At 54.7% G+C, this 19,496-nt stretch overlaps 9 protein-coding genes across 9 annotated transcripts; 6 read left to right on the forward strand and 3 right to left on the reverse strand.

Annotated features, from left to right (window-relative positions):
* Positions 1-853: 853 nt before the first annotated feature.
* NCS57_00575500 (Glucosamine 6-phosphate N-acetyltransferase) lies at positions 854-1,660 on the forward strand (the record flags this gene model as incomplete). Its single annotated transcript, XM_053055665.1, has 1 exon — positions 854-1,660. One exon carries the CDS (start codon positions 854-856, stop codon positions 1,658-1,660), a length of 807 nt encoding a protein of 268 aa, XP_052914620.1.
* Positions 1,661-2,019: 359 nt separating this feature from the next.
* On the reverse strand, positions 2,020-2,820 carry NCS57_00575600 (uncharacterized protein; the record flags this gene model as incomplete). Its single annotated transcript, XM_053055666.1, has 3 exons — positions 2,669-2,820; positions 2,397-2,580; positions 2,020-2,337 (listed from the first exon to the last, which is right to left on the reverse strand). Exons 1-3 carry the CDS (start codon positions 2,806-2,808, stop codon positions 2,020-2,022), a joined length of 642 nt encoding a protein of 213 aa, XP_052914621.1. The 5' UTR covers positions 2,809-2,820.
* Positions 2,821-3,075: 255 nt separating this feature from the next.
* NCS57_00575700 (40S ribosomal protein S25) lies at positions 3,076-3,619 on the forward strand (the record flags this gene model as incomplete). The annotated part of the gene is made up of 4 exons (XM_053055667.1): positions 3,076-3,144; positions 3,209-3,246; positions 3,307-3,530; positions 3,594-3,619. The coding sequence occupies exons 1-4, from the start codon at positions 3,142-3,144 to the stop codon at positions 3,617-3,619; spliced, it is 291 nt and encodes a 96-aa protein (XP_052914622.1). The 5' UTR covers positions 3,076-3,141.
* Positions 3,620-7,867: 4,248 nt separating this feature from the next.
* On the forward strand, positions 7,868-9,321 carry NCS57_00575800 (ADP/ATP translocase; the record flags this gene model as incomplete). Its single annotated transcript, XM_053055668.1, has 4 exons — positions 7,868-7,903; positions 8,177-8,198; positions 8,318-8,394; positions 8,524-9,321. 4 exons carry the CDS (start codon positions 7,868-7,870, stop codon positions 9,319-9,321), a joined length of 933 nt encoding a protein of 310 aa, XP_052914623.1.
* A 506-nt stretch (positions 9,322-9,827) lies between these two features.
* NCS57_00575900 (uncharacterized protein) lies at positions 9,828-10,232 on the forward strand (the record flags this gene model as incomplete). Its single annotated transcript, XM_053055669.1, has 1 exon — positions 9,828-10,232. One exon carries the CDS (start codon positions 9,828-9,830, stop codon positions 10,230-10,232), a length of 405 nt encoding a protein of 134 aa, XP_052914624.1.
* A 1,910-nt stretch (positions 10,233-12,142) lies between these two features.
* NCS57_00576000 (uncharacterized protein) lies at positions 12,143-13,133 on the forward strand (the record flags this gene model as incomplete). Its single annotated transcript, XM_053055670.1, has 3 exons — positions 12,143-12,191; positions 12,241-12,592; positions 12,644-13,133. 3 exons carry the CDS (start codon positions 12,143-12,145, stop codon positions 13,131-13,133), a joined length of 891 nt encoding a protein of 296 aa, XP_052914625.1.
* A 343-nt stretch (positions 13,134-13,476) lies between these two features.
* Positions 13,477-14,349, reverse strand: NCS57_00576100 (Cytochrome b5 heme-binding domain-containing protein; the record flags this gene model as incomplete). The annotated part of the gene is made up of 1 exon (XM_053055671.1): positions 13,477-14,349. One exon carries the CDS (start codon positions 14,347-14,349, stop codon positions 13,477-13,479), a length of 873 nt encoding a protein of 290 aa, XP_052914626.1.
* Positions 14,350-14,994: 645 nt separating this feature from the next.
* Positions 14,995-16,983, forward strand: NCS57_00576200 (uncharacterized protein; the record flags this gene model as incomplete). The annotated part of the gene is made up of 2 exons (XM_053055672.1): positions 14,995-15,354; positions 15,403-16,983. The coding sequence occupies 2 exons, from the start codon at positions 14,995-14,997 to the stop codon at positions 16,981-16,983; spliced, it is 1,941 nt and encodes a 646-aa protein (XP_052914627.1).
* Positions 16,984-17,654: 671 nt separating this feature from the next.
* NCS57_00576300 (uncharacterized protein) lies at positions 17,655-19,229 on the reverse strand (the record flags this gene model as incomplete). Its single annotated transcript, XM_053055673.1, has 3 exons — positions 17,655-18,715; positions 18,774-18,983; positions 19,067-19,229. The coding sequence occupies 3 exons, from the start codon at positions 19,227-19,229 to the stop codon at positions 17,655-17,657; spliced, it is 1,434 nt and encodes a 477-aa protein (XP_052914628.1).
* Between the last annotated feature and the right edge of the window lie 267 nt (positions 19,230-19,496).

The raw sequence follows: 19,496 nt of genomic DNA on the forward strand, positions 1-19,496 counted from the left end.
CTGTCCTCCCATAGCCGAAAGGAGATAGTAATACATTAGAGTTCTGAACTCGAACGATGCTGTTCTATTTGCTAGAAGAACGTAGCCAATGGGGGGCCTATGTGACCTGTTGAGGCGGACATGAATTTGTTATCAGTGCTCACCAACTCAACTGGCCTACGATAGGGGTGGATCCATGATTTGAAGTACATACATATCATGTGGGCCAAGTCATGGATGTTTGGATCCAATGTTAAGCAAGGGCTTTGTTGGTTAACCTCATCGCAGGCCCACAACTCGGAATATTTGGTCCTACTACTGCCGCGGTCCTATGTAGTACAGGCATAGGAGATAGAATGCTCCGGCCAAGGACACCGAATTGATAGACCCTTGAGCCTAAGCCAATCGATAAGGCACGCTGCCTATCATCGGAACTATATTAGCTCTCAAGGTCCATGTCTCTTGTAACCTGGGCTGGCTTTCACTTGTTGCCCCACGCCACGAACTGACATCATTGTTGCCTCCAAAAACGAGCGCGATGCGATATGTTACAGAGCCGCATATTTTGTGCAGGCAGAACTAGGATTCCTTGCTCTCTGTGCCTTTCTATCCCATCCTTTTCTCATCATCTCACCCAAGACTTCGTTGGGGTCCTTGCCTCTTTGGGTTTTGGATCCAGTCGATCCTAAAACCGGCTCTCTCTTGCCTGGCAAAATTTCCAGGGAACTTGTTCCTTCCATCAACTGATACAGCTCCCTTAAAGCTCACTTCCCACGCCCAAGACCCGATCTTGACCAGTCTTATCTTCCAAACTTTTAGAGTATTTCCAAACGATTCTGAATTCATCTTGCTCCACCGCAGACAGCAAACAACCATGGCTACACCTTTCATCTCCTTGCTCGAGCCTGGCAAGGTCGAAGAGTTCCAGCGCGGGCTCCCTTTGGACCAGCAACCAAGCACCATCCCTCAAACCTTCCTCGACGCCATGGAGGTCCGGCAAAGCGTCTTTGTCCAAGAGCAAAAGGTCCCGGCTGAGAATGAATTCGACTCTGATGACAACCGATCATGCCACTGGGTCATCTACGCCAGCGTCAAGAAGACGGAGGAGCCTGAGATCCTAGACAAGGCAGGCAACGTATTGCAGCACCGGAAGAGCTCGACCCGTTCAACACCCATCGGAACCATACGACTCGTTCCCTTCCCTCACGATCCGCACCCTCAGGATGGTGGCAGATACATCGATGGGAGGCTACAGGACAATGATGGGGAACAGAACCACATGGTCTTGACGGGAGGCGTCGGAAGACCACCCTACATCATCGAACGAGAAACCACCTTCCATGATGGCCAGGAGCCGTACGTGAAATTGGGACGCTTGGCAGTCATCAAGGAGTTCCGAGGCCACCGTATCGCTGGGCAGGTTGTCAATGCAGCACTCTCCTGGATCAAGTCGAATCCATCCTACTTTGACCCCAGCATCAAGGAGGTCGGCATGAAGCAACTGGGGGCTGCCAGTGACAAGGAGATCCCCACATGGAAAGGCTTGGTGTGTGTCCACGCCCAGAAGCAGGTCGTGGATGTCTGGAAGAAATGGGGCTTCGAGCTGGATGAGGGTATGGGCACATGGTGGGAGGAGGGTATGCCCCATGTCGGCATGTTTCGGCGATTGGACATTGCATAGGATGATGTCTTTACCCAGTCCCAACTTCCTTCTCCCGTTGTGAACGACGGTGTTAAATCGAGAGGGGTGCAAGGCTTGACATGGGAACAGCAAAAATGAGAGAGCGGTCTTTAGCATTTTCAGAAAGCCCTGATACACAAAGAGTCATCACACGAGACGAGAGCACGCATTAGAGTGTACAAGAAATATGAGTTCATTCAACTCTCAGGGAGCCCGACTTTTTTTTTATTGAATCTAGAGCCACCTAAGAAAATCCATAGCCGCGTTCCCAGACCCGATGAACGCAAAATGCATTTCGAAACATGCCGGAACACGCCAAAGCCGCAACCCCTCCAGTCATGAATCCGCCGTTGCACCTTTTATCGGTTGCTCTTGGCCACACGCTCCAGCTCGTCCTTCTTCTTGATAGCGTAAGAGTTGCTGGAACCCTTGGCGGCGTTGATCAGCTCCTCAGCAAGGCACTCAGCAATAGACTTGACGTTGCGGAAGGAGGCCTCGCGGGCACCAGTGGTGAGGAGGGCGATGGCCTGGTTGACTCGGCGGAGGGGAGAAACATCAACGGCTTGTCGTCGGACGGTACCGGCGGAACCGATTCGGGTAGAGTCTTCACGGGGACCGCAGTTGACAATGGCGTCAACAGCGACCTGGATGGGGTTCTGGTCGGTCATCAGGTGGATCTGATCCAGGGTGTTAGCATTCGCAGTCGCTCAGGGTCCTCTCCTCAGGTGGCACGTACGATCTCGAAGGCGTGGGCAACAATTCGGACAGCCATGAGCTTCTTTCCGTTGTTGCGGCCGTGCATCATGAGCGAGTTGGTCAATCGCTCAATGATGGGGCAGTTGGCCTTTCGGAATCGCTTGGTGGCATATCGGCCAGCAGTGTGGGTGACGTAGACGGGGTTTCGCAGGGAAATGTAGTCACTGTCGCGGGACTTCCATCAGCAACTCGTTCGCGCAGAGGGCATTCCGACTCGATGCATCATCGCGAAGGCAGGAGAAATTAACGTACGTCAGGGAGATGTCGCGGACCTCGACATCGTAGTCCCACTTGTTGAAGAGCTTGACGTTGCCAACCTCCTTGACAACGTCCTTGGGGAGCACCTCATAGAGGGCGGTGTTCTCGACCTCGATCTCGCCGGCGTCAGACATGTTTGCTGTTGCAGTCGTGGGTTCCGGGACTGACGGGCTGCGGTTAGTATTGCGGATGTCGAGATGGTATTTTTCGTGAAGTTGAAGGTGGGCTTGGTCAAGAGAGGTTCGAAATTTTGGTGGTGGCCCACCGGACGAATCACGGTGCGCAAAAATTCGGGTACGTACCTGCCCCCTCCAAAATATTAGGGCTCGGCTGCCCTGGGCGAACTTCGGCTGGGAACGAACTTCGATTCGTGCTGGGTCAAGTGGGAGAGTTTCTTTGGATCGCATCACCACACTTTCCTGTCCTGTCTTGCACATCCCGTTCAACGACAGCACATATCAGACAAAATGGTGAGTTTTTGTGATGCCCTCACAGAGGTCTCGACGGCGAGCATTTGACTGACATCAATTTCAGGCCCCCGCTGCCGGTGGAAAGAAGCAAAAGAAGAAGTGGTATGTGGTCGCGCACAGTCGCCGCCATCGTCGATATTGAAGCTCACCCGTGTCGTAAAGGTCCAAGGGCAAGGTCAAGGACAAGGCCCAGCACGCCGTCATCCTCGACAAGACCACTTCCGAGAAGCTCTACAAGGATGTCCAGTCCTACCGCCTGGTCACCGTCGCCACCCTCGTCGACCGAATGAAGATCAACGGTTCGCTGGCCCGACAGTGCCTCGCCGACCTCGAGGAGAAGGGCATGATCAAGCCCGTCATCACTCACAGCAAGATGAAGATCTACAGTATGACCGCCCTCTCCCGCCTCGGAACCTCTGCCTGAACAGCTGCTAACCCGACTACTCCAGCCCGTGCCGTCGGTGGTTCTGACTAAGTGCAATGAACGAAAAGAATCAAGTCTCACGATTTCGCGTCTGGGTGGCCTGGACGATAGACAGGCCACATGGTCGGAGGGTGTTGCAAGGCGAAAAAAAATAAGCCTGGGTTAGGACGCTTTTCATGCTCGGTTAGCATTGGGACGGAATTGCTTTAGCATATACGGCAACGGAATGAAAGATCTTCGAAATGACCAAGCATTGCTCCCTCCTGTGATGCCGACCTTGATGTGTTTGTTCGATGCCTGCCTGGCAAGGGGACATGTGACGTTGGAGGATGGCGTCAATGATGGAAGATGGGGCCTTGTGTCGATGTGTTAGTGCCTCTTCGCCCAAGTCCGCCGGGTCACGGGTAGAGTTGAACATGTACTGGCACGATTGTTGACAGGTAACTCGGCTTATATCTCCATGGACTTTTCCGTGAACATGCCGGGGTGTCATTGATGCAAACATTGGGCTGCTCAACCCCCACTTGGTTCTCCTCGAGTCTGCCGTGACAATCTCTTATTGATAGCTCACCCTGCACACCGTTGACATCTGAATTGCTTCCGGTCCAACCTATAGGATAGCCCTGTGGGCCAAGACGACTATATCCTAGCTCTCAGTGATGGTCCCCAGACGCAGAGTCTGCACACCGTAAGATCGACCAGCTCGCAATTGTGGAAATCTGCCCGCACCCTGTAGCACGCCTGCACACCTTAGACCTTGACAACTCCGTATTCGCTGTTCTGGTAGGCAACATGGCAACGATCAACTCCCCTACCCGTAACAAAGGGAGGCCAATACCTTCGGAACGTACGCAGGGCCAAGTCGCTGTATCAGAATCGGCTTTCAACAGAGAGGCCTGAAGGGTATCTGCGTGAACTTTGACATATTTGACAGATATCCACAACAAAACCCCGAGCCACTGCCTGCTTGAATACTCCCCGCAGTTATGCCTTTCCCGAAGTCGCCCTCGCTGGTTCTGCATGACCCTCACAGGGGCTTGACCGACACTTTTCGTCGCCAAGACTGTGGTTCGGCCCAGGTCTGGGGCCCGGATGTGCCGTATTGGAAGCAACAAACAAAAGAATGGAGATGAGACGAGGCATCAGAAGAGTGCCAGAACATACTTACCACGGGCAATATTGGCCTTAGTGCAGGGCAACAGCTCAAGGTATCGAAACTCGCTAGAGAACAAGTCACCAGCTGGCGCAACAAATTTGCGAGAAGTCAATAGCCATTGCTCTTAAGCATAGCATGCCGTAGACCACACAATTCGTTGAGACTCCAATGCCCAATAACACGGTGTTCAGGATAGGGGCGAGATAAACAACTTCTTGCCGTTGTCGCAGCATTCAAGTTGCTCATATACTCACTCTCCTGACGATGACGATCTCAACTCGACACCCTTGACTCCAAGGACTTTCCATACCATCCATCCCTGGAGAACTACTCCAAAGTCTCAGCCTGGCAGGACATATTGATCCGCTGTGTGATCCTCTCCAACTGAGCGGTCTGTCCGGAAGGGCACGTGATGAAGGAGAATGAGGAAATTTCTGAAACTGGGTCACGTGCTGCAATGACATTGACTTTCGGAAGTCACCCGTGATGAATGCAGCCAGTGACACCAGCGCTTGCCAACGAGTCAAGCAAGATAATGGGTGTTTGATATTTCGCTCAACTGGCGCTTGGCGGGAAGCTCCCGAGAAGTATGAGGCGGGCAGTCGTCCATCAGAACTGACGGTCAGTTAACTGACTGCCCGTGAGGGTGCCACAGGAGGCGGGCCAGCGTTGTCCCTTTAATACCAGGCATGGAAGGCCTCTTTGTTCCGACGTGGCTCCCAGCGAGATGCATGCCCAGATGCACGAAAGGCATTCTAGCCTAGACAGGATAGCCGCTCGGTCTACCACGCGGCGTCTATGTCGGTTATCCGAGCGGCGGCCGGCGGACGGGGCGGAGAACACCCATCCCATCAGCAAGTACGGACGGATACATGTATCGAGGCAACGGTAAGATTGGGGCCAGGATCCAACGTCAATAATGATGAATCTGGTTCATTTCCCATGTGCCTCGATCTCGACCTTGTTACCTCTGAAATGGAACACAGGGGAGTGGATACAACGGTTCTTTCTTTTTCCTCTCGGAGCCAACGTCGATAGGTCAATGGCTCTTGGGAGGATCGGCAAGATACCTTGTAGGGTCCCGAGCAATTGAGGCTTTTCAAGGTCCTCCGACTACGTCTCAGCCATGCAGCACGATACGGTGATGGAAAGTCTTCGGGCTAAAACGACCGAGGCAATAACGGCCCTGATGAAAACAAGAGTCAGTTCGCCATCCACGATTTCCATTGACTCGAGTCGGACGGACGTCCCGAGAGATAAAGTCAGGGATCAAAAAGAGAAGTAAAAAATCTTAGCGGACTGCATGACGATAAGCGGTACTCCGTACTGTACGGGGTGCACGGCCACACCCTTGGCTGTCTTGTTACCGAGGCCAACGGAGAAGAGAAGATTACGAACTGGAAGCAGGGGAGTACCTATGTACAGTACGAGGAGCAACCAAGTGAGGCGGCGTCGGCGGTGGCGGAATCTGGCATTCGGCTCAAAGGGTGAAGGAGGTGCTTTGTTTAGAACGGGCGCCGGAGCCTGACAAGAGCTTCTCCCAAGCCGCAAGCTCTCACTCTGGGCCCTCGCACCCCCTGACGGCTCCAGCTGCTGACGGAGAAGAGCGTTTTAGCTCGGCTTGTCTCCCTTGCCGCTGGTGGATCCAGGGGGGTCAGGGCGCGGGATAACGAAGGGTCTTGAAGCGCTGGACCGGAACGATGGCGATGAGCATCAGAATTTTTGTATTACGGTGTATCCACCACTGTCGTGGTAACAGGCCCAGGATGAAGGCATTACTAAGGAGAAGGACAGGGCCAGAGAAGAATTCCGGCAGTCACGGGGAGGAGAGCAAGGAATGACGCCTGTTTTGCGGTGATTGATTTGGCCAGGTTCGTTGCTTGTTTGATACCGCTGCCCGTCCGTGGGGAACGAGGAAAAAAATTGCTGCCCTGCCCGTTGCAGGCAGCTCAGACAAACAGACACCAATTGGATGGTTGATTGCCGGGGGCGACCCGGGGGAGGCGAGATCCAATGACGCGCGCACTGTGCACGGTGAGGGAGCAGCACCAGCGAGTGGGTGTGCTGTTGGCCAGGTTCTGGCGGGCTTAGCAGCTTACTTCGGGCGCTGCGACCGCCAGAGGGTGTTCCAAAGATGGGTGCTGGGGCGCTGGGACCCGGAGAGTGCTAGCTAGAGTGGATTGGAGAGCCGGGGGAAGCTGGACAGTGTGGAGGAGGGTGGATGAATGGAGGTGGTGATGATGGATGGATGGATGGTTCAAGAAGGATGTCAACAAGAGATGATGGCGGTGATACATCTTTGGAAGGATCAATTGTAGTAGACGATCATAGGAAAGCACCAAGAGGATCAAAAACATAAACACAGAGCGTTCAATGGCAGTTTACATGTCTTAGAAGCTGCCATGGTCCGTGTCTCTGTGTATCGATATCAGAAACTTGATGCCAGAAAACCGCTCGGCCAGCACATCACCACCAACCAGGAAGCAACGCCCCAGACAACCCGCCGAGTAAATATTCACACCGTACAGCGGGTACCCCGTACAGTAAAACCCCAAATGTACCGAGACGTATCCGTCAATCCAAGCAGAAGCAGCCCGTCGCGGTTCCCAAGACGGGTCTAGGTCTCGGCGCTCGACAAAAAATCGGGGTGAACCGGCATCTCATCTTGCAGCCGGCCTGGCTCTCGCAGGCCAGGATAGGCGCAGGATTTGCCCAGCGGGACCCACCCCGGAGTCCACTGGAGTGCCACTGAGTGGCCACCTGTCGCTGTTGGCCACCCCTGAAAGGGCCCCGCGGGAAGCTGGAGCCCTCCAGCGGGCGAGGCTAAGGTGCGGCCTCAGGCTGCCAGGTGTCCTTGCTGCTTGTTGCCGTGGGAAAGCCTGGAGACAGAGGCTGGCTTGGGGCTTGGTTGGCTGGGGGTCCCAGCTCCCTTTAGCGCGAGCCGGGAAGATTCGCTCAAAAGCGCCTCTCCTCCAGATCCGCCGCAATTTTTTTTCCCTCTCCCCAAATACCTCTCACCCCCCGTCGGCGCAGATTTATTTCTCTCGACTCCTCCCTTCATTCTCTCTCTTTCTTTCTTCATCTCTCCATCTCCCCTCAATCCTTTCTTCTTGTTCAAGGGAAAGACCTTCACAGCCGTCACCATGTCTGAGCAGCCGCAGAAGGTTTTGGGCATGCCGGTAAGTTTTTTCTTCTCGATTCCCCTCAATCGACCAGATCCCCTCGGCCGTGAAATGCCGCGTGTGCGAGATATCTGCTTGATGCTTGATCGATTGGGCTTCGCCGAGGACAATTGAAGATTCAATTGATCTCGTGCGGGGTTTGGCATTGGTTTCACCACCGATATCACTGCTGCCCGATCAAGTCGGCATTTATCGCATCGCTGCCATTTGGCCGATGGTCGATTGGGATACGCAATATCAATGAGCAATGGCTAACGTGTCTTTTCACAGCCCTTCGTGGCCGACTTCCTGAGTATGTTCCCGCCTACCGATGCCGCCCCCCACCTCGCTCCGAGGACGACGTCGTCTCCTCGAGCTGAGCTTGGGCCAACGAACATTTTCAACCCCGACGAATACTGACATATATCCCAGTGGGTGGTGTTTCCGCCGCCGTCTCGAAGACCGCCGCCGCTCCCATTGAGCGTGTCAAGCTTCTTATCCAGAACCAGGTTAGTATCATCGCCCGGCATTGTGCATTTGAGCATCGCATAGCTGCATGAGCCCTAAGCTCTCAGCTATCACGTGCGACATGCGCATTGCAAACCCCCATCTCCAACAGTCACTAACCATGACAACAGGATGAGATGCTCAAGACCGGTCGTCTCGACCGCAAGTACAACGGCATTGGTGACTGCTTCAAGCGCACCATGGCCGATGAGGGTGTCATGTCCCTCTGGCGAGGCAACACTGCCAACGTCATCCGATACTTCCCTACCCAGGCCCTGAACTTCGCTTTCCGCGACAAGTTCAAGAAGATGTTCGGCTACAAGAAGGACAAGGATGGCTACGCCCTCTGGATGGCTGGTAACCTGGCCTCCGGTGGTGCTGCTGGTGCCACCTCTCTTCTCTTCGTCTACTCCCTGGACTACGCCCGTACTCGTCTTGCCAACGATGCCAAGAACGCCAAGTCCGGTGGTGACCGTCAGTTCAACGGTCTCGTCGACGTCTACAAGAAGACCCTCGCCTCTGACGGTATTGCCGGTCTCTACCGTGGTTTCATGCCCTCCGTTGCTGGTATCGTCGTCTACCGTGGTCTGTACTTCGGAATGTACGACTCCATCAAGCCCGTCGTCCTCACCGGTCCCCTTGCCAACAACTTCCTTGCCTCTTTCGCTCTTGGTTGGATCGTCACCACCGGTGCCGGTATCGCCTCTTACCCTCTTGACACCATCCGACGACGCATGATGATGACCTCTGGTGAGGCCGTCAAGTACAAGAACACTCTTGATGCTGCCCGCCAGATCGTCGCCAAGGAGGGTGTCAAGTCCCTCTTCAAGGGTGCTGGTGCCAACATCCTCCGTGGTGTCGCCGGTGCTGGTGTCCTGTCCATCTACGATCAGCTCCAGGTCCTCCTCTTCGGCAAGGCCTTCAAGTAAACGTCGTGTACAACAACACACCCTGTATAGACTCGGGGGAATGGGGATTCGGAGAGAACTTAATCTGCGGGCTTGACATGGCGTCCGCTGGTTGAAACAAAAAGGCGAGATGGAAGTGCAGACGAGGGAAGTTGTCGCAGATACCCGACGTGGTCCTCTGGAAACAGCAGCTCTTTACGGGTTAGAGTGGCATAGGCACGGCGTCTTTTTCTCATCTTGCTTTGCCTTCCGTTCTAGGCCGCTGTAATATACACCAATGCAATTTCCCTTGATACCGTACATGCTACTCCTTCTGTTGTGATGTGATGGGCGCCAATTGTGCCTGCAATAATTTGTGTGACCCCAAAACATTTGAGAGGTGAAGTTCGCAACCCTGCTGACTAAGCACTGTAGTCTCGATTGAACCCTCAGCTTGACGCGTTACTTCGACCAATGTTCCCAGACACGCGTAACAAGCACAATCAGCCTACACCACCAGCAATTTCCCCGCTGCCGAGAGTATAGCAATGCCCCCAAAGCAAACATCAGGCTCAAGCCGTGGCCGACCCAAGGGTACAGGCAAAAAAGCCACCAAAGCACCTGAGCCCGAGCCAGAGCGACGGTCACTCGACCCCTTCGAGATCTCGGAAGACGAGGACCCCGCAGACTCTACCGAAGACGTCCAAGTCGTAGAGGATGAAGAGCCCGAGCCGGAGAAGACGATACCGCGAGATCTTCTAACGCGGCTACTTCATGAGTTCTTCGCCAAGGACTCGACTCGGATATCGAGGGACGCCAACGATGCGGTGGGCAAATACTTCGATGTCTTTGTGAGGGAGGCGATCGCGCGTGCGGCGGTGGAGAAGGATGGGGGGTTCTTGGAGGTTGAGGATTTGGAGAAGGTCTCGCCGCAGCTGCTCCTGGACCTCTGAGGGGAAGTGGAGGGAGCTAGGACATCGTATGTTAAGCGGAGGCCATGGATAATTATATGCGAAGATGGCATCCTGACGCTTTCTAGGTCTGCTCAGACGAACCAATATCTATCTCGCGAGCATCTGGTGTGCCGAGACTACGAAACAAGAAATCGGACGAGATTTGAGAGCTATCGCTGGAGCTGGTCTGCGCCATTGCACGGCGATGAGTGCTGTTACAACTCTCTTCTCTGTCTTCTCAGATCAATTGGACATGAAGGACAATAGCGGACTCTTTGCTGCCACAAACTTGTTGGCGTCAGGTTTTCAGCGCCTAGTCAACAGGAGAATAGGTATTTCAGGCACTCGGGGTCTTGGATTGTTACGGGTGCTAACATCTGGTCTCAGTAACTTCAGCGCGATCAACGAAGGAGCGCAGGCTAGGAATGAGTAGGAATCAGGAGGCCTAACGTAAACCACCCCTTTTGTTCGTGTCATCCAGGGAAGCAAGCTGTTTAGATAGTCCATATGACCTGGCACCAACGAACCTTGACATGCAGCGATGGGAATCGCATCCATTTCCCTGCACTGATGCAGCCGCGGTCCAAACACTAAGAACAATGTTGCTTTGAGCACTTGATCCGGGGAAATAACAACGGTAGCTAAGACTCTTGGTGTGGTTGTGGTGTGGCATCTAGGCAGGGATTCAAGTCTTGAGTCACAGCAGAAGAGGAGAAGAGCGATGCATTAGAGTAATTAAATACATCTTATGCTAATATTTCGGTTGTAATATTGTCATGGCAGCGCACATTCTGGTTAAGAATTCTATCTTCCATTATAGAGATGGCTGAGGCCGGACCGTTTCACGTGGTCTCCTTCCCACACTTTAGCCTGGATTCTGCAACCAAGGCGAAACCCAACAACCCCTGACCAAAAACCCCGACCAAGGAACAACAAGTTGCCGAGAAGCACAGCGTCGCATGGCGTTTTCTGCAGTCGCCCAGCCGAGAGTTACAGCCCTTGTTGAGCTACCAATGAGAGAGGTCGCGAAACTGTCGCTGTCTCAGGGAGCTCACGGGTGAGGCACATCCGGGGGAAGCACACGTCTCCTAGTTTCTGTTCGGCTCTGGAGCGGTCCGGTCTGCACCAAGAGGTTCTCTGGCGCGGTATTGGTCGTTTCGTCTATTAGACGCCACCATGTGGCCGTTGTGATGGGACTGAGTCAGGATGAGGCCTCGCTACCGGCAGATTCAACGTCAACCATCTGTCAGTCAGTACTGAAGGATCAAAGGTTGGGGAAGCAAGTAATGGAAGAAATGTTCTTTCAATCGTCTCATGTTCAAGTTGAACAGATCTGATGGAAATTTCGTCTCGATCGAGTTGATTCGAGACAGCCGAGATGCTTCTCAGACTTGGCATTGTTCATCCAGACAAACCTGCCACCCATCGTTTCAAACCTCTCCCTCTCCTCGTCTCAAACCACCACCGCCTCCTGCCCAGCGGCGCTTGCGACCCCCGGCGGCGACCAGCCGAGACGGAACCTCCAAGATCCATCTGCGCCGTCACCGGCAGCGTGCTTCAGATCTGCCTCGAAACCAGCCGCTAGGGTCGCGGCCGGAGGGCGAGCTATTCCTGGGGAGGGATCAGGATGGACTTTGCCTTTAAATAGATGGTGTTTCTTGCTCTCTTCGTCCCGTTTCCTCTTCATCTTCATCCCGCACAAATTCAACAATTGAAGCCTTCTCTCTCTGGGCTTTCTCTTTTGTCTCTTTTCTTTTCTCTTCTCACCCTTCTCTTAATATTCACTTCAGACGAGGCTAGTCCTTGTGAGCGCGAGTCGCCTTTTCCCACTACTCGGTGCTACAGTATATCCTGATACTCTATACGTCCCCTTTTCTTTCTTCATCGTCAGATACCTTCATTCATACATCATGCATTTTCTTCAACTCTCTCTTGCCGCCCTGGTTGGCGTTGCTCAAGGTATGTGGCCCTATACTTGCTCATCTATACCCAGCTAACACCCCTGAAGCCGTCGACGTCCAGGTTGTCTCCGTAGGCAGGAACTCGGCTACAAATGCAACTGGCCTCAAGTTCTGGCCCGAGAAGATCACAGCAGAGCCCGGCACCATGGTGCAGTTCCAGTTCTGGGCAGGAAACCACACCGTCACACAGTCCACCTTTGACGACCCTTGTATTCCTATTGGCAACATCAACTCGAGCATTGAGGGCATCTACTCGGGTTACATGCCTGTCGAGGCCAGCATGGCCATGGGCATGATCCCCACTTACACCATCGAAATCAAGGACAAGAAGCCCCTGTGGCTGTACTGCAGCAAGGCCAAGCACTGCCAGGGTGGAATGTCCATGGTCATCAACGAGAAGTGAGTTCAACACAGGTCAATTGATGTGAACTATTTGCTAACCTTGATTAGCACTGCTGCCAACTCTTCTCGATCTCTTGACAACTACCGCACCGGCTGCCAGTCTGCCACCGGAGCTGACGTTGTTCCTGTGAATGAAGGTTCGTCTGGCGGCGGCAACAACGGAGGCAGTAACGGTGGCAGCGGTGGTGGTAGCGGTAGCGGCAGCGGTAACGACTCTGGCTCCGGCTCCGGCTCTGGCGGTGATAGCAACAATGGTGGTGACAGCAACAACGGCGGCGACAGCAGCAACGGTGGAAGCGGAAGCGGCTCTGGCTCTGGTTCCGGTTCTGGCAGCGGAGATGGCAGTGGAAGCGGCTCCGGCTCTGGCTCTGGTGGCGACTCGCCTCTGCCGACTGGCATCCAGACTCCGGCCCCTACTGGTACTCCCACTGCCGGCAGCCCTGCCTCAACCGAGTCCGTGGTTACAGCATCTGCGCCCAAGCTGCTCGCACCAAGCTCACTGGTGCTGGCTGTCGGTGCCGCCTTGTTGCTGTTGTAAGTGGCATAGTCAAACAGGGGTTGAGAGGAGAGTTCTTGTACGCATAGACTTGGTTGACGGAAAGAAATGAAAGGGAAACCATTAATTAGGCGGCTTGATACCAATGGCTGGATGGTTTTTTGTCGGCCGCGGGATAGGCCAGACAATCCATGGTGTTGGGACTGTTTTACTCGAGAAATAAAGGGACAATGTATTATTTAGATACTCTTAAAATCGAGTTTTCAAAGGCATGCTCTCTTCTTGGTCATGATGTGTTCATATTTACTTGAATTTTGATATACAAAGACAGCAACTAAGGGGGCTAATCCAAAGTAAAGACACGCAACAACTCTAACTGGATACATTAATCCTCCTCCTTGCCGGGAATCTTTCTCTTCTTCCTGGTGGCCTGCACCTGGTCGCACAGCACCTTGGGCTCCTCCTTCTCGAGCCAGTCGTCCTCCCTGCTGACGTAGCCGTACTTGGAGTACTTCTTGCTGTTGGCAAAGAAGTTGACCCAGTGGAGCAGGGCCTTGTGGGCGTGTTCCTTGGCCTCGGCCAGCTCCTTCTCCTTGAGGGCGGCGAGCTCCTCAGGGGTCCAGTGGGCGTCCGTCTCAGGGTCGTCGAGGGGTAGGAAGGCCTCCTCCATGCCGCGCAGGTCGGCGGTGCGGTCCTCGGCGAAGCAGCCCGTGACGAAACCGCGAGCGGCGTCGGTGGCGGCAAAGTAGTGGTATGAACCGCCGGGTCCGTACATGCGGCGGCCGTTGGAGACGTCGTAGATGGTGCCGTTGATGGCGAGGAGGAGGGGTCTATCGGGGTCGGTTCCGTCGTAGAGCTTGAGTTCGTCAAGGGTCAGGTAGGTGGGCGGCGGCTGTGTAGGTGTTAGCAGAGGAATGACAGCTGGAAGAGACAACTCAACTGGTCCAGTGATAAGCTCCTTGTAGTACTTGACAGTCAAGTAGTCGGGCTTGTTCTTCATGCCCCAGAACCAGCTCTTGCCTCCGCTGATGACGTAGCTGAGGCCGCATGATGCGAGCAGCAAGAAGGTTATGACGCGGAGGACGTCGACGTAGGGAGTGTAGCCATCCCAAGGGTCTTCCTCATCAATCTCTTTGGAAGATCTGGTCTTGCCCCCCTCGTTCTCAGACTCAGACTCGGACGTCTCCTCCTGGTCTTGCTCAGGCTTGGGCTCCTCGTGGTGAGGCTTTCGGTGGCGCAAAGTCGACTCTTCTTCCATCTTGACAAGTTGCAACGAATGTGGTGTAGAGAACAAAAAGCTGCGACGGGAAAGAAAGGAGGAATCAAGGACAACTTTATTCAAACTGTCCAAGTGTTAAAAGGGGTGATTCGAATCTCAAGGTGGCGTGTCTGATGGTGCTGTTTCGTCGCGCTTCGGCCTCGTACTCGGCGTCGGAGCTTTTACTTGTCCATTTGCATGGATTCCATCATCAGATCCATGGGAATCTCACCAGAAGCTCTATCGTGATTCTGCCAGTGGAGTCCAGGGCCCGTTCAGGGCCTGTCAATCTGCACACACCCCTGAGCCGCGGGGTCAGCAGCGCTGTAAGGCCCTGATTGGAGCCCTGGAAGTTATGCCCACACCTCTGAAAGAGGTAGGTCCCCTCCCATCCAGTCAGGTCCAGGTCCCCGCCACGCTAGACATCACCACGGCAACCAGGGCATGGCCTCATTAGTCGTGCCCCAGCAGCGGGCATGTAAACGTAAACACTCATGATGCAACTACCACCACACACCAAAACCAAAAGACGCTCCATAACAAAACTAACAAACTAAGTTGCAACGCCAGCATTCGACTGCAACCACAGAGAATACTCCCTCCCCTCGAGACACAAACCGATCGATCACTTCACTTCACTTCGCAATGGAACATCCAAACCTGAGCCCGATGGGATCTCCGGGCGGTCCCCTCCAGGCCGCCACCGCTGAGCGCGTGAACCAGCAAAGGGAGCGAGAGTCCATCTTCTCACACTTGCGTGGCGGGTCGCGCGATAGTTCCGTGCACGACAAGATCAGCCAGTTCAACAACCTCAGCGTCTCCATGCAGTCCAAGCAGCTGGAGCGCAAGACTGCCGACGCCGCCCTCAAGCGGGCCATGGTCGGTCGTGAAGAGGCCGAGTCTGAGTTGAGGAGGTACAGAGAAGAGAACAAGGCCCTAAGGAAAGCTGTCGAGGAGGGTAAGGAGCGTGAGAAGAAGGTTGGAGAGCGTCTCGAGACCCTCATGGTATGTACTCTCCCTTCCAGGCACGTCGTGTACTAACCAACTCGTCAGGAAAACTATGGCCGCGCCAAGGAGACACACGCACACACACAAGCCCTATGGGAGAAGGAGATCCGACGCGCGAGAAAAGAGACATTCAAGACCCAATCATCAATCGTCAAGCTGCAAGAAGAGCTCAAGTCATCACGCACCTCGGCAAAGATGATAGACGAGAACCTCAAGCGCGAGAAGGAGAGGAGCAAGGTGCGGGAGCAGGAGGCGTTCGAAGCACGCTATCAGATCGTCGGTGTTCAAGAACAGCTCGACCAAGCCCTTGAGCGCATCAAGGTGGTGGAACAAGAGCGAGACGCTTACAAGACGGCCGCTAAGAACGAGGAGGTGGCCCGCATCGCCGCTGAGGGTCGCATCCCTCTACCACCTTCCAGCGGCGCTGACGATGAGTTTGATTCACCAAAGAAGACCCGCGAGTCTAGAGGCCCACGCGTGTCACTGTCCACCATGGACATTGTCTCCTCGGCAGCAAGTGAAGCCGAAATTGAGGATCTGACCATCCAGCTGCAATGGGAGCGACAACGAGCCGAGCGCGCCCACGAGATGATCGAGTTCCTCCAGGCCGAATGCCACCTCCGCTGCTGCGCCTGCGCCAAATCCGACCGCCGTACCACCACCGAGGCTCCTCGTCAAAAGCGCCGAAGCTCTTTCGGCCTCGAGGGACCGAATGACAAGCTCCCCAAGCTTGACAATGACGTGCCAGAGGCTGTCCAGCGTTCCCAAACTCCACCTCGCATCCAGGAGCCTGAGGTCCAGGTCGAGGTTGAGGCTAAGGGTGAGGTCCAGCCAGAGGAAGAGGGGGAGCAACATCAGCAGCAAACACAGCTAACCCCTGAGCTTGCGAAGCCCAAGTCCAAGAAGGAGCCTCGTCGTAGCACCATCTTCTGTCCCAAGGAGGGCATCTTCCGAACAGTGTCTGAGCAGGAGGCCGAGGCCTTTGAGGCACAGCGCAGGATGGAGGCTGAAGTTGAAGCTGCTCAACAAGAGATCCAGCCTGAGGCTGAGGTTGGAGCTGAGACGATTGTCGAGGATGTCACCGAGCTGGGCCCCCCTACCCCTGAAGAGGAGGAAGAGGACCGCCGGAGATATGCCCGAACTCCCTCGGTTGATCCTCCAGCCTTTGCCATGCTCGCCCAAGAGCGCACCTCTCTTCTCTCCCTACTCAACGCTCCTCACAACGAGGCCCACACGGCCCCTATCCCCTCTGTGCCAACCATGCCCGACACGGTTGACACCCTCGTCTCCCCTGAGACTCGACCTCACACCTCGGCTACCTTCTACACCGTCACAACAACAACCACAGTGCCCGTCCACGACGACAACGCCCGTCACGACTCATCCTTCTCGGAACGCCTTCGCACGCCTTCCCACAACAGTACCGGCACAACCTTTGACTTGTCCAACCCAGCCCTCACACCAACCATGACACGCGAGCAGGCTCTCGCCAAGATCCGCGAGCGTCGTGGGCGTGCTCGCTCCATGGCCCAAGGCACCATGACGCCTCGTCGACGGATGGTTGAGGGTGTTGACCGTAGGGACATGAGCGCCCCGACAGGGAAGGTCGCCGGCAAGGGACGATGAGCCATGAAGGAGCGTATGGATGGACATGACTTGACGAATACTTGATCACGGCCCCCTCTCACCCTCACCCCCTTTCTCCTTTCAAGCACGCACATACAAAAGTTTCCCTTTTTTTCCGACTTGCCGAGTCTTCTCTGCAACTTTCCTCCTTTTCCGATCATCATCCTTTCTCCTTGCAGGCTTGGCGAAGGGGCGTTTATTGTCTTTTGTTTTTTCTCGTTTGGAATCATGGTTCGGAAGGCCGCTTGGACATGGGACAATGGGTGCATCATTGAGCGATAGCGGTTTTGGCTTGGCTCGATTGATGCCTTCTGGATTGATTGATTGATTGACTGAACTGATTATTGATGGCCATGTATGAAACGCTCGAGCCCGTCTCTTGGGCCACGATTAATGTGCGGTGGTTGGGCCTCGATAGTTTCTTTTTTTTCCGTATCTGCAATGACATGATACGCATACGTTGAAACTTGCTGCCTCTTGGTGTATAGTGAGAAATTGGTGCTTGCTTGAGTGTTGTTGTCAGTCTTGATGCGTAATTGTATTGGTATCCAAGATAGATAACCTCCCAACTCCAGATTCTACGTTCGCCTCTTGCTATCATAAATATCATGTCCGTGTATGTACCCTCCCTCTCTTTCTTTCTTTCTTTCTTTCTTGCTGTCTTTCCTTACTTAACCTCCCAGGAATCCCCTAGCCATGTTGCGTGCCAGCTGCGAACTCACGGCGTCGAGCTTGGCTGCAACAAGGACGCACTCAACACCACTCTTGCCATTCTTCGAGGGCTGGATCTTGAGTCTCCATTGACCGGTCTTTACCACCCATTCCTCCTCCCCAACACTACCATCGGCTCGCCTTCGTTTTCGCGGGTTGGATAGGGTACCGCTCGCGGGCGAGTCCACGGTCGAGGCCGCGGCAGGCTCTTCGACGTGCTCCTTGCCATCAAGGATGATGGCAGAGTCTGAGTCCAATATCACACGGACGAGGTCCTCGCTCAGAGGTGTATTTCCAGGAGTCGCCGGTTGAGAGCCAGCTCCGCCTGTGGCCATGAGGAGGCCAAGGGGTTGAGTTGTCGGGGGCAGGTTAAGCTTGGTGGAGATAACCTCAAACAGCTTGGCGACACGAGCCTTTGTATCCTTGAAGAACTCGGCCCTAGGAATCCCCCCTGTAAAGTGAATCTTTGTCATCTCACCGCCGATCTCAAGCACCAACTCGGCCGGCTTCTCGTCGACATACGGCCGGGCGTACTGCACCCATCCAGACACGGGGTCGGGCCCCTCGAGAAAGACGCTTATGCCGCTCTTTTGGACATTTTCGAGACGCAGGACAATCTCATCGCGCCGCCTCGCCTGGTTGTAGCTAATGGAGTGAGGGATGAGGCGCTGCTCAAGACCCTTGAAGTGAAAGTATCGAGCATCGCGAAGCAACTCTTGCCGGTGCGTCTCGTCACGGATATGAATCGGATACCCGCGCAAGAGGTGCAACAACTCTGCAAACGTCTTTGCGCTGCGCTTGGGGACCGAAGGCGGGAGGATCGAAGGTGGGCGGATGAGGCCCTCGCGGTCGAGGCCAGGGAACAGGTCGTCGGGGCGCGAGAAGAAGGCGGCGAAGCCGAGGGAGAAGAAGTTGGGCGAGTTCCCGGGGTCGTTGAAGATCTCGCGGGGGATCTGAAACTCTCGGTGGCCGATGCAGATAAAGATGCTCTCTTCGTAGAGCTGCGAGATAAGCTTGGGCACTGCGCGGGACTATGTCAGATAGGGTATAATGCAGATTAGGACGGAAGCACAACTGACGGCTGTAGAACTGCGCATCTGAAAAGAGTCGCACAAAGTGCTCGCCGTCGCGCGGAGAGACGTGGTAACCCTGCAGGTGCAGCGAGATGTCGCGGAAGATGACGGGATCGCGGTCGATGTAGAGGGTCCGGATCGCTGCGCCCGTCTCGTCGCCCCTCTCCTCTGCCGATTTGAGCTGGCACAGGAAGTACTGGGAAAAGTACGACGGTGCTACAAAGAGAGTTAATGTTAGCGGGTGTATGCGCGCGCGTGTGCGCTGGTGGCACAAGGACTCGAGAGGCTCTCCGTCTTACCGTCAGAGGACAGGGAAGCACCCGACAGCTTAAACAGCTCGCTCCCGATCTGGATGGGGAACACGCGCTCGTGGGGGAGGATGTGAGGAATCCGGGCGACGTTCTGCTCCGACAGCGGTTCGACCGTCATTGCGCCAGTCTCGGTGGACGAGACGGAAGCCATTGGAGGAGATTGGATAGTGTATGGTCCTTGCTGTGTTTACTATATCGGCGTCGTCTTCCGTTTGCGCGGAGACGCCATAATCAGGCGAACGATATAAAGAGAAGGAAGGAGAAAGAGAAGACGATGGAACGGCTGAGATTGAAGTCGGGATGAACTACGGGACCAGGGACTTGGGTTCCGTCCGATGGAATACGAGGAGGTGCAGATGAAACGCGACATAGCTTGCGCCACGGCATATGTGGCTGATGCAATGGAAGAGACCTAGAA

This window comes from Fusarium keratoplasticum, chromosome 4 (assembly GCF_025433545.1).
Source record: "Fusarium keratoplasticum isolate Fu6.1 chromosome 4, whole genome shotgun sequence".
Taxonomy (NCBI): domain Eukaryota; kingdom Fungi; phylum Ascomycota; class Sordariomycetes; order Hypocreales; family Nectriaceae; genus Fusarium; species Fusarium keratoplasticum.